Source organism: Saccostrea cucullata, unplaced genomic scaffold (assembly GCF_032062105.1).
Source record: "Saccostrea cucullata isolate Sc308-1 unplaced genomic scaffold, CSIRO_AGI_Scuc_v1 ctg72, whole genome shotgun sequence".
NCBI classification, from domain to species: Eukaryota; Metazoa; Mollusca; class Bivalvia; order Ostreida; family Ostreidae; genus Saccostrea; species Saccostrea cuccullata.
The window spans coordinates 152,039-170,484 of NW_026918900.1; the positions used below are offsets into that span (position 1 = coordinate 152,039).

At 32.3% G+C, this 18,446-nt stretch overlaps 1 protein-coding gene across 2 annotated transcripts; it reads left to right on the plus strand.

Moving 5' to 3' along the window:
- The first annotated feature begins 794 nt into the window (after positions 1 to 794).
- On the plus strand, positions 795 to 14,242 carry LOC134275193 (transmembrane protein 106B-like). 2 transcript variants are annotated; one of them, XR_009993772.1, is made up of 9 exons: positions 795 to 899; positions 5,287 to 5,489; positions 7,229 to 7,352; positions 9,380 to 9,443; positions 9,788 to 9,953; positions 10,642 to 10,838; positions 11,194 to 11,247; positions 11,567 to 12,709; positions 13,770 to 14,242. XR_009993772.1 is itself a non-coding variant. In XM_062757454.1 (8 exons), the coding sequence occupies exons 2-8, from the start codon at positions 5,316 to 5,318 to the stop codon at positions 11,661 to 11,663; spliced, it is 876 nt and encodes a 291-aa protein (XP_062613438.1). In that variant the 5' UTR covers positions 795 to 899; positions 5,287 to 5,315; the 3' UTR covers positions 11,664 to 14,242. The 2 variants fall into 2 exon arrangements, 1 of the variants encoding a protein (XP_062613438.1); XM_062757454.1 differs by having other exon boundaries at positions 11,567 to 14,242.
- Positions 14,243 to 18,446: the final 4,204 nt, after the last annotated feature.

The window sequence follows — 18,446 nt, forward strand, 5'->3', positions numbered from 1 at the left end:
GTAAAATATTTTACGTTGTTAACTATAGTTTACAGTCCGTAAACTATAGTTTACAACTGATTAATTTGGTATATGTACATTTCTAAGTTTTATGCAGAAAAGCTTCAAACTGACCCATTTCTACATGCTTATTTTCTTTTAGAAAATTAAGTCTGCAGCCGTCGCTCACTTCAGTTTTTGGATATGTTGTGTAAAATGTGTTGAAAAAAATCACATGCATGCACGTATTTCTAAATTTTTCATTGTGGGCGATGCATGAACTTTATGTTTTCTCAAATAAATAAAATAAATAAATTAAAAAAACACTGAAAATGATTTCTTCTGCAAATTCAAAATAGAATACGGGAAAAAATATACAAGTTCATGACGTCACAATTAGCATTTAGGGTGTCATTTTTGAAAAACAAATGTAGGCTATATTTTTACTGCATAGAATATCAAGAATGAATTTCTTACATCAATCTAAATGTTAGAAAAATACAGAGCCAGGTTTATGTATTGAAACCGTACCTTGATATGTATATTTATGTATACAAAATTCTAAAAATGTAAGAGATATTAGTTACACATTGAAGTCTTTTAAAAAGGAATTTTGAACAAAGAAAGATAATTCTATATTAAAATACAATTTTCTGGATATCGTGTAGACAGAAATTTATTTATCTATTTATTTATTTATTTATTTATTTATTTATTTATTTATTTTATTTTATTTTATTTTATTTTATTTTGTTTTAATTTATTCCGGACATGAACTCTCCCCGATCCAAATTTTATCTCGAATTCGTACTTATCCGGAATTTTGGTCATGTGATGTCAACAAAACCCCTCAAATCGAACAGATGTCGAAGTAACGATTTCTACAACGTGATGGAAAGATGGACGGTTATTTAGGCGTGGTAAATATATAACGATTCTAAATAGTATTGTTCTAATGCTAGTAAAACACAGTCACTTATAAATAATTAATTAAGGACTGAGGGGAATCAGTTTATGAGCTACATGTGTCTATGGAAATCCATAGCAAAGGTATAAAAACATGTATAGTACTAAGTTTTTATTTGAAATAGCAATGTTTCGTTTAGCTTTTGATAACACTTTTTCATCATTTATACCTCTACGGACCACATTTCATCTGAAATTTTATTACACCTTTGCATAAATCAGTGATGCCAAAGAATTCTATAATTTCTTTCTTTTTTCATGGTTTTATAAATTTAAGTTTTTTTGGAAAGTTAGATTTAATGAATAGTAAATCATTTTGTCTAAAACATTTAAAGATTGCATGTGAGCAAGTTTCATATGTACACATGTACTTCAATTAAAATATTTAGGAGGGCCTGTGCTAGATAGAATAATCTAACTGTGTTTTGGAATACGCCCTCACCACAATTTAAACCGAGTCCGACTCAGACAATATCATTATAAAGATTGAATTTTGACATACTGAGGAGGGCCTGTATTGCAGTCCCTAGACAAAGTTAGATTAGTCTACATGTACATGATGTATAACTACACACACACATGCTAAGAGTGCACTAGAAATATTCAAGTTTAATAGGGTGCATGGAGTGATCACAAACTCAGAGAGACAGCAAGGCAAATAGATCATAATGTTGCTTCTTTTGAAATAACATTGTAGGAGAAGAGTAAGCTGCAAAACTTTTACAGGTATTAGAAATGGCAATCTTTTCTATTAATTAAGTGGAAATATTTTAAATTTCTTTTAGAGTTTCCCATTATTGCAAAAATATTGAGCAAGTTTTTGAACTTCAAAGTAAAAATATTGACCAGATCATCATCAGAATCAAGATAAATTTAGAAAGCTTCCAAGATTGTCAGGGAAAACAATACAACCATTGGGGCATATGAAATTTTTAATTGATTACCTTAAAAATCTTGACCATTCCATCAATTATCTGACTTGCCTCTTCAAACCTCACAAGAACTAAGACAGGCAAAATAGTGATGTATATGGCAATGACATCATAATATTTTATATAGAGAAGATGATGGCTCATTTTAATACTCCAACTCAACAGTTGATAGTTGACAGTATTAGCTGCACTTTCATTAAACAAAGTCAAAATATGCAATCTCTACCCAGAGTTGTAATTCCACTTTTACCTCTGTCAATGTCTAGAAAGTTGTACGTATGCAAACACGTGAATTTTTTTCAAATGTTGTTCAAAATGGGCCACGGGAGGGTTAAAACGTACATTTCTGAATAATTTGTCAATGCTGCAAGATGTTTGTTTATAAGAACTCAACATGTTGATATTTTTTGGCAATGCATCTTAAACTTTCCACGTTTTCCACGTTTTCAATATATCCTGTCGAGAAATAATCCCTTGTAAGAGGTATATCTTTTACTAATTCTCATAAATAATCTTTGATTTAAGATTTAAGTCAATCTGAATTATATAAAACTTCAAAATTTATAATTTATGATGCAATAGGCATAGGCGTCGGAACCGGGGGGGCTAGCCCCCCCACTTTTTTTCCAAATATATACTTAGTATAGACATTGAACATATCTTCGTAGGTTTAGCCCCCCCACTTTCCACAGATACGTCTTAGTATAGGTTAACAATGGGGAAAGTGGTGGTGTTGGAAGAAAATTTTGGTACTGGAGTTCGAACATACCCTCCCCCACCCCCACCCCCACGAAATAGGATTTTTGTGTTTGGGAAGTAGACATTTCCTTTTTTTTTTTTTTTTTTTTTTTTGCTTGTTAGGTTTTTTTGAAGGTACAAGAAATTTCTTTTTACACTTAGCCCCCGACTTTTAATTTGCTTCCGACGCCAATGATAGGTAAAAGAAGATTTTGCCAAGAATCTTGGCATTTGGACGCTGACGGAGGTGTTGCAATGAAGTGTAATACTCCCTCTGGTGAGAGATTGGTCAAAATGGTGCAACTATTGAAAAGGCATTAAGCCTAATTATAATAAGGGAAGATGCAATTATTACGCCAAGATTATTTTTTTGCATCAATTTTGATTTTGCATTTACATGTATTGTGTTATTTCATGTGTACAATATGTACATGCACTCATGACTGCCCAATTCAAAAAATGACAGGTACATTATCGATACTCAGTATTAACATATTACTGTACAATATGTATGGTATTGATTATTTATTTCACATTAACATGTACAGGTACCACATGCGTTTATGTCTGTTTGCTTCATTAACTGTAAACGTTTACTCAGCTGGTCACCATAAGGTCATCATAATAAAACCTGTGACAGCTGGGGGCAGGCAATATGCTAACAATTCGGCAATGTAAGTTATACCTTTAATATTAAATCCACCGGTTAACTATAATTTTATTAATTGTTGACCGTCAAGAAATTCAAGACATTGAATTTTGAGGGTTTTTTTGTGTGTGTATAATTTTATCATTACGAGGGGTTATCAAAAAGTTCGTAGACTGAGGCTGTAAAATTATTACTATGTTGTCTGAGCTTGCAAAATTTATAAGGAACATTTAGAACAACAAAAAATAAAGAAATGTTGAAAATTTTAGCTTGATACGTTCATTATTACCCAAATTATTAAAAAACAAAAATGACATCATTTGATCTTCTGTCGCTGTTTAGTTTCATGACGTCCGACAACGTAATTATTTTTCAATGTCTGCTTCTTCTACTTATTACACTAATTTTAATGAGATTCCCTGGAGCTTAAAGTAAGTTCTTCAACCCGTCTTGTTTATATGACTTTACAATGTCATGATCAGCGGATTTAAATGCATATGATATTACAAATGGATTTATACACTGGGAGAGATACTCGCTTGATTGTGCCAGCATATTTTGCTTTTTGGAGTTCAATATATCTAAAACACATGATCAACATCAATATTTAACATGGTTGATTTTTCACACCTTGACTACAAATCAACATTAACTGTGCATCCCTTTTCTCTCTGAATCTATTTTGGCAGTAAAAATCAAGTAATCTGGATGCATTCTATTTCTCCGTATAGCCAGTTTCAACATTACCGAGGTGTATAGCCATTTTTCATAGAATATTTGAAAAGGAAACCCGTTCCCCCTTTTAACGCTATTTTCAAGGCAATATTTGTTTAGATACTCCATATAAAATTTACAATAAATGTCAGAACTTCCAGAATGAGATAAAAATTCCATATTTTATGGAACAATAGTGTCCCAACACATACCTGAATTAGCGGGATTTTTGGATGTCAAATGTTCATATCAAAATAGTTTTTATTAGTTAAACTTAGGCACTTAGCTGGAAAAAACGTCGTTTTCGAGGTTGCGCCACCTGGATATACCATTGTTTACAAAAACATTACTAATTTATTTCATAATAAAATTCATGATTTGTGGTTTATTCCATGGAAAGAAAAGATGATGATAACTATATATTTTAAAATTCATTGATGTACTTAAAGCTGTTTTAATTTTATGGCGCCAGTCCACGAACTTTTTGATAGCCCCTCATATATACTATGCAATTTTTAAAAGTGAAAAATTTACTATCTTCTAGAACTATTTTGAGTTACCATAACTTAAGGAAATTCTTTTCTGAAACAATATCACATTTCAGAACAATAGGAGAAAATTAAGAAAAAGAGAATTTTTGTTCTTCTTTAGGGAGATATAATTTTTCCATGTGAAACAAACCGCCACACAATATTGACCTTATACTGACTGGTCAGGAAGTTTAATAACTAAAATAGCATCAACTTAACTTAAAAAGTGAAATTTTCCTTTTGTTTATATTGACCATTTCATATTGAAGTCTTATTTTTTATGTTTGAAGTCTTCTGAGTACTGAAAGTACTTCACTGGGACTTGAAGAGGGTCATTTCCTCAGCACAACACAAATAATTCAATTTTTAATATAAAAGATAAATATAACGTTTCTTGTGACCTTGAATTTGACACACCCGATGGCTTTAGGCACCAGGTATTTATCAAGAATAATGTTTGATAATTCATGCATGATAGAGTAAGGAAAGAAAAGACTTTACACCATCTATCACATGAGATCATGTCAACTTGGCCTTGGTATAGGGTCTCATGTACATACCTGGTATTGTAATTAATGGGAAAAAATATGTTAGTATTAATGCAAATAATGGATGTCTTGTTGTTAGGAGATCAAGTTGTCATTTTACTTACAACAAAAAAAGAGAAAAAGTAGAAGACAGTTCTTGTTTTTTAGAAGATTCATTTAATTTTTATGACATTATTGCAAAAAAAATTTTTTTTTAAATCACAAAAGAATTTAAAATAAATATTTTGCAGGATATTTCAAACCTTGAATAGTGCTAACAATGTCTGGTGAGTACGAAAAGCTGGTAGAAAAATCAGGACCCCCCAGTCCCCCTGGAAATGAAGGAGGGTATGGATCCAATGGAAATAGTCCACCTCAAAACAACAGAGGACTGCAGTTTGGGAGAGTGGGAGGGAGTCTGAATGAGGAACAGTTGTCCCCCTCAGAAGAACAGGTGAGGGGAGGAAATGTACTCAACTTATTTATAGGTCAACAGGTGAGGGGGGAATGTACTCACATTATTTATACGTTAACAGGTGAGGGGGGAATGTACTCACATTTTTTAATGGGTCAACAGGTGAGGGGGGAAATGCTCTCATCTTAATTATAGATCGGCAGGTGAGGGGGATATAGTCAACTTATTTGTAGGTCAACAGGTGAGGGGGGAGAAATGTACTCACCTTATTTATAGGTCAACAGGTGAGGGGGGAGAAATGTACTCACCTTATTTGTAGGTCAACAGGTGAGGGGGGAGAAATGTACTCACCTTATTTATAGGTCAACAGGTGAGGGGGGAGAAATGTACTCACCTTATTTATAGGTCAACAGGTGAGGGGGGAGAAATGTATTCACCTTATTTATAGGTGAGGGGGGAGTACTCAACAGGTGAGGGGGGAGAAATGTACTCACCTTATTTATAGGTCAACAGGTGAGAGGGGAGAAATGTACTCACCTTATTTATAGGTCAACAGGTGAAGGGGAATGTACTCACCTTATTTATAGGTCAACAGGTGAAGGGGAATGTACTCACCTTATTTGTAGGTCAACAGGTGAGGGGGGGAATGTACTCACCTTATTTATAGGTCAACAGGTGGAGGGGAGATGTACTCACCTTATTTATAGGTCAACAGGTGAGGGGGGAAATGTACTCACCTTATTTGTAGGTCAATAGGTGAAGGGGGGTGGGGGGTGGGGAATGTACTCACCTTATTTATAGGTCAACAGGTGAGGGGGGATGTACTCACCTTATTTGTAGGTCAACAGGTGAGGGGGGGAATGTACTCACCTTATTTATAGGTCAACAGGTGAGGGGGGTTATGCCAACAATTATATGGGCATGTATGGAGAACAAAGCATTACATTACTGTGTCTGGGAAAAGAAATTTGGGAGGGGGAATGTTAATGTTTTTTTTGAAGATGTTGATATTACTGTTGAATAATGAATATATAATGTATTCTGATCGCGCCCACCCAATAAAATGACTGATTTTACTTAATTCTAATGTGTACTCTTTCAATATTTTTTTAAAGGTCTGATTACATGGTTACATTAAGCTATTAAATTTAACTTGAAACTGTCAAGAGATACATTTTCCAAATAATAATTTAGAAAATGTTTAAATAAGGAAACTTATTTGTATTTCAATATTGTCCCCTAAGATCATGCATGGAAGGTACATGCTTTTTCTGAAGATGTTGGATTTTATTAACAGAATTAATATATTTTAGAAAAGAAAAAACATAACATTTACCTTATTTCATCTCCTTTTGCTCAAATAAGAATTGTGAAATTTTAATGTTTTTTTTTTAAATTCTGATTGCATATCATCAAACTTGTAAATTTAACATTTACCTTGAAACCAGCAAAATATGAATATTTTCGAGATTAAAATTTAGGAATTGTTTTAATTAGGAAACATGTTTGTATCCATAGATTCACCCTTAACCAAAGGTGGTGACTTTTCTGAAAATGTTAAATTTTTTTATTAGAGAACTCATTTTAATGATTTTAATTGTTTGCTTCATGACAGCACTATAACATTTAAAACAATTTTTTTTTCAATTTAAATTCTCGTTGCTTATAAAATTAAACCTGTAAATTTAACATTTAATTGAGAACGGCAAGAAATGTATATTCCAACTAATAATTTAGGAAATGGTCGTATAAAGAGATCGACTTCTTTGTATTAACAGACTGCTCCCCAGGGCCGACCCCTCAGGAACCCCACAGCTGTGATACGGTCTGACGGTTATGTTGAGCTGATGCGTGGAAGGGTGCCCTGTCCCACGTGTAGGGGCTCAGGATCAATACCTAAAGGTACTGGAAAATTAAAAACATCAGGGTTGTTTTTAAGAATTCATATAGAAGGGACCATTCAAAAAGTAGGAGGGGGTTTAAGGTTTCTCCCTTAAAAGGGGATGAATATCAGAATAACCAGGGATGATGTCATTATAGGCAGGAAAATTCCCTGGTCCCTGGGTCTTAAAGGCAGAGATTTTTTACCGGGTGGTAAATTCCAGGTGAGGGAGGGGCTTATTTTGTACAGGTGTGAATGCCTTGGGGGCTAGCAGTCTACCTGTGGTCATCTGTCTCCTAAACCCTATACACAGGACGTGATTTAATACACAGTGAAATACCCAGATGTCAAACTTTACCTGTGTTTGGGATTTTGAGACAAATTTAAAATTAGTAATAAAAAGTTTTTTTCAATTATATGTTGATTTATTCTTGACTGTTTGCAAACACCCCTACCCATTTAAAAAATATTATGATATCATTCTATAAATTCAAATATTAAAACAAAGATTGTTTTAGATGTTAGTGTATGTGTTAATTAAAAAAAACAACTCCTGTAACAACCAAATTAGTCTTAATTAATTCATTCACAGGATCCCATCTATTAATTAAATGGAAAGAGAGCCGTTTTATCTGCATTTCACTAAAAATATCTAGGTTTATCCTATAACCTTAATAAGGCTTTGTCACTATGAAACATGCTAAAAAATTTCACTAAAAATAGATCATTATTTTTTAATTTAATTACTTCATACAGTGCTGCTCTGAACTTTATCAATAACATTTCCACTTTAGATTTACCATATAGCATATTAAAATTAAAATACAGTTTCTCTATACCATGTTTGGTAAACACCTTAATAAGGCTTTGTCACCATGAAACATGCTAAAAATTGCTGAATATTTGTAAATTCTTATCTGAATAAAAAAGGAAAAATATAAGTGTTTTAAAATCTACCATGTTTTATAATCATAAATTAGTCAAAATATACATTATTTTTTAATTTAATTACTTCATACAGTGCTGGTCTGTACTTTATCAAAAACATTTCCACTTTAGATATATACCATATAGCATGTGTTATTAAAATTAATATCAAAATTTCTATTAATTAAATGGAAAGAGATTTGAAAATATGTTTTATGCTATGAAACCTAAAAAAGGTTAATTTAAAAAAAAACATGATTATATTATAATCCTTTCAAATACTAACAAAGATTTACCATATAGTATATTTACCATGTTTGGTAAAATTCTTATAATACAGGGTATACATATTATCAATATAATGTGTCTGATAATTGTTTTAAAATCTATTTTCAAACATGTTTTATAATCATAATTATTGCTTTTGTAAGTCAAAATATAAACTTTAAAGGTGATTTGAAATACTCTAAATGATTATAAAAAATTACTTTTTTGAACAAAAAAAATATCAAAGGTACAATCATAAAAATACATATAATTTTTACCCAAAATACAGCCAGAATGCAGGATTTAATTAATTTGAAGGTCACCATGAGTCCCAAACAAGGTGTACAGGGTGCTACACAGGGACAGGGCTAGTAGAAATTAGAAATAGCTAGCCCTGCTGACAACTATGGTTTTAAAGTTAGTGTCGATCCCTGATCTAATGATGGACCTTCATGCACTTGATTGACAGGGTTACCCAGACCAGGTATTTTTGAAGGCGGTGCTTAAAATCTCTGCCTTTAAGAACAGCCCTGAACAATGCTCAGCTGAGTGACCCAAAGTTGTATCCCCCTAAACCTGAAATAATAAAAAAAACCCATAACAGAGCCTGTGTTTTATGGGTATAAGTGATAAAAAGATGTATCCCAATGAACATGAAATAAAATAAACTACAGAGACAGTCCTTAATGTTTGGATGTTTTACTGACAATAAACTATAATCGCCAACTTAAAACTTAACTGTTTGCAGGGTTCTCCATCATTTCAAATTTGACTTTTTTCTTAGCCACAGTGCTCAGGTGAGCATTGTGGCCCATGGACCTTTTGTTACATTATCATCGTATTAATTTTATAGAACAAGAAAATGAGCTGGTGGCCTTGATTCCAGTTAGAGATGATAGACTGAAACCTAGACGAACGTAAGTGCTTAATCTCAATGAAAAAAAAAAACACTCAACAATCAATGTTTCCCACATAAAGGAACTTTAATTCATTGAAATATCACTTTAAAAAAATGTTGACAATTTATTGTACATTGATTACAGAATTGTGAACAGTGAAAATAATCAGAGAAAATTCAGGCTAAATTTCTGCCCATAAGTCTTTTTTGAAAAGAGTAAACCATGTTCATTGTATTAATTGTATTTTATTATGAATTATTGGATAAGGTATGCTGCATTTCATTGATGTGAATTTTATTCACATTTTTCATGTTATATTAGTATAATGAAATACATATATATGTGTTTATTCTATTCATCAGGTGCTTGTATGTTTCGCTGGCGATAACAGTGTGTTTACTCACGGCAGGATTGCTTATTTTCTTTATGTTTCCAAGAGACGTTAAAATCAGCAGCGATGTAAAATTACTTCTCCCTCATAATCTCACTATAGATCTTCAAAATAAGTCAGTGGTTTTCTTTGTAGTGGTAAGTAGTAAAACATAAATACATTGAAACTTGTGTAATCTGGATGTTGTGTATACCAAAATCTTGTCAAATACAATGTAAACTTCAAGTTCCTTAAATCTTGTACAGTACAACTCGGTTATAACAAAGTCACTGGTAACTATGAAATTACTTCGCTATATCTGTTATTTGTTATCATATCCGTATAAAGAATTCGTTAAATTTGATAGCTGGGGATCCAAGATAACTTTGCAATATCTGTGAATTCGCAATATCCATGTTCGTACTAAACGAGTTTTATTATAATGTAATTAGAATTTTTAATTGTTAAATTGTTAAAAGTATTGTGTAATCCAGAATTTTGTCTACTCCAGCCAAATTTTTCGAAGCAAGTGGTGGCCTGATTAGACAAATTTTATTTTACTTGATAATCAATGTCAAATGCACATAAAGATAAAGTACACCATAGTATCCAAAGGGCATATATTCAGGGATTTGTGGAGGTCACTTGAGTGGAATAGTCCTCAAAGAATTTTTTAGTATCTTTATTACATAAGTGAAGAATTAGGAGGTTGACAAAATTTGTGCTTTGATATAATTATAAATTGTAGCTTATATATTACATGTACTTTACATAATACTAAAAAAAATTTTCTTTGCTTATCTTTCTACATTTTTCTTATAATGATGAAAAAATGTTTTTCTTCAGAATCCATTCAATGTGACAAACTCGAATTATTTTGCGATAAAGATCTCGGATGTGACAATGTCGGTGGTGTTTTCAGAGAAAGTGCTAAATCAGACCAGTGTCACTGTCGATAAAAGTGTCCAAGTCAGGTCCCAAAACTCATTCTCTGTTCCTATTGGTATAGCATTTAATAAGAAAAATGGATTTGCTGAATTAGTGTAAGTTGTATTTTTTTTTGGCTCTAGAATTTTTAATTCAGTAATCTTTTTCTGGTATGTATCACATTTTTTCATTGTAAATTGAAATTTTTATTTTTATTCTTTCTTTCAATATTTCTTGAATGAGTTATGTTTTTTGTTTTTTTTTTGTTGTTGTTGTTGTTGTTGTTGTTTTTTTTTTTTTTTTTGGTTTTTGTTTTTTGCTTTTGAAAAAGAATTTGCTAATGAATATTTTAAATGATGTACTCATATCATTTAATATGATACAAAATAAGAATTCAAAGGTAGCTACTTTGCAATGTAAACTAAGTTTACGTCGCATAACCATGGTTACAATTATGTTTATTTATTTCAGTAATGATTGTGCTGAGCCTTACACTTTCTATCACAGAAGAGTTATGTATTTCACGTAAGTTTTGATTTTTGTAACGTTCAGTTAAGGACAAAGGATATTCAAAATAGAATATATATAAAAGTATTTGTACTGGCCTAATTTTTTGCTAAAGCATATATTTATTACAAAATTTTCCCTATCAAACCAGCCTTATTTTAAAATTCTACCCAAATCTATGCTTTGAAATCTAGAGTGAAATTCAGTGCTAAAACAAGAAATAATAAAATCCATTTAAAAAAATTTTAACCTTCCAAAAACTTATATAAATATTCCTATGAAAACTGTGTGTAATGAATGATTCACTAAATTTTCTCTGTGTCTTCTCTGTCTCTAGGGTGACGGCCAGCTATAACTTCCTGGGTAGGGACGAAGAAGCTTCGTTCAATACGTACACAGTAGTTAGTTGTGGGAATGACACCTTGAGTCGATAACACTTTGAGTCGATAAGGCCTTGAGTTGATGAAAAGGTTAAACACAGCTGTGATTTCAATGAACAAAATGGGCATTTAAATATCATACTCAGAATATTGGCACTATATTTTTGATTTTGTTTACTGTATTTCTTCTAATGCTATTTCAAGGAAAGAGTTACTGTAACTGTTCCTTTTTGAAAATATATCCCTATGTACCGGTACATTATCTTGTATCAGATTTTAACATTGTCTGTAATTGTCATATTCATGCATAAGTTGACACACAGCTGAATTTCAGAGACAATGTAAATATTTTTCTGTAAAAAAAAATCCATACTTAAATGTTCATACAAAATCATCATGATTTTGTACAAGTATAATATTACTTGTATCAATGTTAATTATATTATTATGTTACTTGCATTATGACATATTATGTGGAGTAGTCAGGAAGTTTCCTAGAAGCCATGTTTGTATTACCATAAAGTTCTTCTAGGACCATACATTATAAACATATCACATAATTATAAACATTTAGACTTTATGTTTACATATCGGTAATCATGATAATGTAATAAAATGATCAAATAACATTCAAGAAAAGTTTTCAAATGTGATAAAATGATATTATTATGTCGAAAATAAGAATGTTCACATCACAGAATGCAGCAATGTATGATATGAAATATTTAGAACTTATTTTTCACATTTTTAATTATAAAGAGTTGCTAGTCATTTATTGTGCCAAGTGTGGTTTGAATCTAATAAGTGGAGCATGCTTGACTTGTGTCTTTAATTTTTATCATTCATTACCTAATTTGCTCATAAAATTAGTTCTGGAAATGTAGTCAAATTATGTCATCAAAAATAGCATGTCTACTGATGTAGGAACAAGGCATTCTGTGACTTAACAGTTCGAGGTGTCAGAAAATTGTTTGTAAAAAAAAAAATGAAGTCCCTATAAGATTTGCCTGTAGAAATTGTTGTCATTCAGAAAAAGTTGGTTTTAGACAGAGTAAGGAATGGCAAAATCTTATGTGCTCTGACTGGCTTAAACAAGATGTGTTTTATGAAACACTGTACCAAAAGTAAGGCCTTTTCACAAGAAATACAAATGCAAAAAATATAAAACGCTAGCTACACCTGTTTAAGGGTTATGACCAAGGTTAACATTTTATAAGATAGGACAAACTCTGGGTCAAGGTCAAAGGGTCAAGGTTGTTGGTTTCTAAAGAAAGGCCTTGTCTCTAAGATTACATTTGGGAAGTATGAAAGCGCTGGCCCTTACAGTTCAAAAGTTATGGCCAAGGTTAAAGTTTGTAAAAAAGTAGGTCAAACTCTAAGGTCAAGGTCAAAGGGTCAAGATTCTTGACATCAAATGAAAGGTCTTGTCACAAGGATTACACATGTAAAATATGAAAGCTCTAGCCCCTACTGTTCAAAAGTTATGGCCACGGTTAAAGTTTGTAAAAAGTAAGTTAAACTCCAAGGTCAAGGTCAATGGTCAAGGTTCTTGATATTAAATGAAAGGGCGTATAACAAGAATTAAATTTGTGAAATATGAAATGCCTTAGTCTTATCCCTTCAAAAATTATGGTCAGGGTTGTATTTTTAAAGTAGGTCAAACGTCAAGGTCAAAAGGGTCAAGGTTCTTGGTCCAATGAAAGGTCTTTTCACAAGGATTATATATTTGAAGTATGAAATCCCTAGCCCTTATTGTTAAAAAGATATCGCCAAGGTTAAATTATTTCATAGGTACAGACTTCTCCAAGGGCAAAAGGTTAAGGTTTTTTGATATCCAATGAAATGTCTTTCCACAAAAAATATATATGTCAATATAAAAGTCCTGGTATCTACAGTTCAAAAGATATGGCCAAAGTAAAACTTCAAAATTTTTGTGTAAAAGTGGGTCAAACTCCAAGGTCAAAAGGTCAAATTTGGCGGTACCCAAAGAAAGTTAATACACATGTGAAGTATGAATGTCATAGCTCCACTAAATCAAACGTTATAGGCAAGGATAAAGTTTTTGCGGACAAACAAACAGACAGACAGAGACAGACGGACGGACACGACAAAAACTATATATCCCCGAAACTTCGTTTACGGGGGCATAAAAAAGGAAAGAACATAACTTGTTTTCATAAATCATTATTCATAGATCTTGTTTGTTTGAAGGGATGGCAGTGTAATTTCATTTTGTTTAATTTTTTACGGAGATGTTTGAATGAATTTAGTTAAAATGACATGGGGTGACGGTTAATGTTCACTTGGACTCGAATTTGGATTCAGTATGTACATCATTTGCAATGTTCATTTACATATCTTATCTTCATATACATGTATTAGTTTATCAAATGATGTTGTCCCCACTGATCACCATAGAAACGCTGAATATGACTATACCTTCATCGACATACTTCATGTTTACATGTACTTGTCAATTATATGTATGTACTTCCAAGTTATAACTCAAAATTGTGATTTAAATTTGTGTCAGAAATGCTTAGATTGAATTTTAATTTATTTCATTGACTTTATTTGTATACATATATCTCACTTCAACATGGTGTTACATGTATTAAAATATGTTCTTTGCAGTATGAGTTTTTATTGTTTACTTAATATTTTATGGTAATTTCTTTGTTTTCTGTTGCATATTCTGTACAGGTCCTTATTACATCTGCAGTTTTAAAGATTATAAAAGAGAGATAACCCTAGAAATCGCACACAGACCATGATCCTCAGTGGTGAAAATATAACAATAAGACAATACTTTCCCAGTACATATATTACAGCAGCAGAAGATATATAATGTGCAACTATATGTTCGAGAAGTGGTGTAAATGAAATGTGGATGCTTAAAAAATTCCAATGAACTTTTTGAAATCATAAAATTTTACCAAAATCAATGATATAAAACTTTTCAAATCTATTCACAACTATTCTCCAAGATAGATTAATGTCCAGGCGTTTTGGCATCATTGACAGCTGCCTTTTCAATAAAAGTGGAAATTCATATAAAGTTTAATTACTTTGTCATTACAATTGGTCATTTCAAAGTGAAGTTGTTAAAACATTCTAATTGTACACACGTCAAGTTGATATGCCTGATTTTCTGATCGACATTATCTTTGTGGTTTTTGGAACCAGGTCTTCCAACAATCAGTTGGAAATTCCCATCGGTACCAACTGCACTTAGTTCTAAACAGACCTATTTTATATTCATATAATGCAGAATTCTTTAAAATCTTGAATATGAGAACAAGAAAATACCTGCTCTTGCCTTCAAATCGAGAATTAGATATATCGACGACGTATTAACATATTAACAATAGTTATTTCCTTTCATATGTCGACAGAATATATCCGTTAGCTTGAAGATACCATAGAGTCTGAATTAGTTTAATAATGGGATATAAAATTACAAAAGACCTTATTCAATAGCGAACAACAAAGCTTTTCAATAGCCAGTCCCCTTACTTGTGCAGCTACTAGCCTTATCACCTGCATACGGAACTCATGTCTCTCTGTTGAAACGATTGGCAAGAGCTTGTTTACATATGAACAATTTCTAAAACGAGATACGACATGTAGATAAAGGTAGGTTATTGACAAACAAGTTGATGGAACAAAAATATCAATAGTCTCGTTGAAATGTAGATAAAGGTAGGTTATTGACAAACAAGTTGATGGGACAAAAATATCAATAGTCTCGTTGAAAGTGACTATTTCGTAATTTATATTATATTTGGACCGTCGATACAATGACCTAGTCATCTTGTCAGCAAATACTATCTATTATTAAATCAAATGATGCAATATTGACGTTTTTTAAATACTTATTGTAAAGCTATTATTTACATACTGAATTTTTACGTTATTTCCCGATTATGACAAGGAGCACACGGCAAAAGTGACCTGCTGGCAGGGGGATTTTCACTCCTCGATGACACCTGATCCCATCTCTGATGTTTTAGAAGTTCATGTTTGCTCTGCTCCTTGTGTAAATTAAATTGTTTAAATGGAATTGTGTCGACTCTATATATCCCAGTTAGCTTGACATAAGCAACAAGGAAAAAAAAGAGTCTAACACATCTGCTTCATATATGAACATTTTACTGGAAAAAGTCAATGGCGCTAAAAATAACATACCAACAAAAATTTTTGAAAAACGGGATGGCTTCAACTTTATTTTTATAATCAATTTAAAAATATGGCAATTTACTTTTCTCACCTGCATATGTCTCCCATTTGACTCAATACGCAAAAATATGCTCGACCTACATGTAGAATAAATTCAAAAACATGACAAGCTATTGAGAGCGAGGCTTACTCCTTCGCCTTATCCCACCTCTGCTATTTGTAGAGGTCAGCGTTTGCCCTGCTCCCGTTTTATATTGCTACAATGGAGCAGGGCAAACGCTGACCTCTGTTTATGTATTGCTATGTAACAAAATTTATTACATTGAAAAAGTATATTTAAATAATGCTGAGGAAAATGCAATGCATTCCTCTCATTGTTAAAATGAAATTTGGTAAAAAATAATTAACATTGACAAAGCTCAATGTAATAAATTTTGTTACATAGCAATATATAAACAGTTTTGTTTTGTTTGTTTTTTTTCTGTTTTTTTGCATATATCCAATATGACAGACAAACAATGAGCTAGACTGTATTTAATTTAATTTTTGGCTTGATTTAATAATGCTAAAAATAGAATAAGTTGTTGTATCTTACTTAAAAAAGAAAATATTAAAATATCATGATAAGCTTGTTAAAAATTCCAGAAATTAATACTCTGTTGTTGGAGGAGTTTTCTAAATCTGATGTCCACTGTTGAATTGTACATTGTTTTAAATTTGACTTTGTTGACCATAATTACAATTTCAAATTTTTTTGGTGTCATTATTTATCTTTAATACTCAATAATTATATATTTAAAAAAAAAAAGTAAAAAAGAAAACACAAGATTGATGTTTGGTTTTAACAATAAATCATTTATTAACAATAAAAACATAAAAAAAATCATACAGAAATATGAATTATGCTAAATATTTTTGGAGCGGTAAAATATACTGAAACAAGAGGCCCAGGGGCCACAGCGCTCACCTGAGCACATTGGCTTGGAAAAAGCACATATCAGATCAGAAATGAAAGTTTACGGGGGGGGGGGGGGGGTGAATTTTAACCCCCCCGGGGTTCATGATTTGAACAAATTAGAATCTACACTACCTGAAGATGATTCTATATTAATATCACTAATCATAGCTTTGAAGTACTTGAAAAGATGATTTTAAAAGGTTTCCCTATAAATCCCTATGTAAAACTTTGGTCGGCCATTTTGGCCCCACCCTAGCCCCGGGGGTCATGATTTGAACAAACTTGAATTTACACTACCTGAGGATGATTCCACATGAGTTTCATCTTTCCTGGCCCAGTGGTTCTTGAGAGGAAGATTTTTAAAGATTTTTCCTATATATTCCTGTGTAAAACTTGGGTTGGCCATTTTGGCCCCACCCTAGCCCCGGGGGTCATGATTTGAACAAACTTGAATCTACACTACCTGAGGATGATTCCACATGAGTTTCATCTTTCCTGGCCCAGTGGTTCTTGAGAAGAAGATTTTTAAAGATTTTTCCTATATATTCCTATGTAAAACTTGGGTCGGCCATTTTGGCCCCACCCTAGCCCCGGGGGTCATGATTTGAACAAACTTGAATCTACACTACCTGAGGATGATTCCACATGAGTTTCATCTTTCCTGGCCCAGTGGTTCTTGAGAAGAAGATTTTTAAAGATTTTTCCTACATATTTCTATGTAAAACTTGAGTCGGCCATTTTGGCCCCACCCTAGCCCCGGGGGTCATGATTTGAACAAACTTGAATCTACACTACCTGAGGATGATTCCACATGAGTTTCATCTTTCCTGGCCCAGTGGTTCTTGAGAAGAAGATTTTTTAAAAATGCCATTAATTTTTCTCTAATTCATAATTATCTCCCCTTGGAAAAGGGCGTGGCCCTTCATTTGAACAAACTTAAATCCCCTTTACCCAAGGATGCTTTGTGGCAAGTTTGGTTGAAATTGGCCCAACGGTTCTTGAGAAGAAGTCGAAAATGTGAAAAGTTTACGGACAGACAGACAGACGGACAGACAGACGGACGGACAGACGGACAGACGGACGCCGGACAAAATGTGATCAGAAAAGCTCACTTGAGCCTTCGGCTCAGGTGAGCTAAAAAGTAATATTTCTTGTAACAAAACAAGAAATTACTATCAAACACCATAAAAAATAATTATCTACACATGTATTTGTACATTTATTCAATGTAAAAACCATCCTCTTGATAAATAAACATAAAAGTTATCAAAATATATTGATGAAACAACTTTTTTTAATGAAGCAAATTAACTAGCTGACAAATTAATGAATCAACATTACATGCCACGATGTAATGAAAGTTTATACTTTCCTTGTTATATTTATGAAGGTGAGATATTCTTAGGAAGAATACCAAAATTATATTTTCAACACACTCATCTCGCAAATCTTTACGAATTTGAGAGATATCTTCATAGACAATACCGACTTCAGCAAATGTTTGGACTATCTTTTTTGCAAATCACACAGATTACAGATTCATTATACATAATGGTACTTACATTTATTAGCAATGAAGGCTGGTAGAAAGCTTATTAGCAAACTGTTCGCTACAGAACTGTAGCTTTTGGTAAAAAGTGACGTGCTATGAGCTACAATGTCACCCGAAAAAAATTGAATATCATTGCGTACACAAAAAG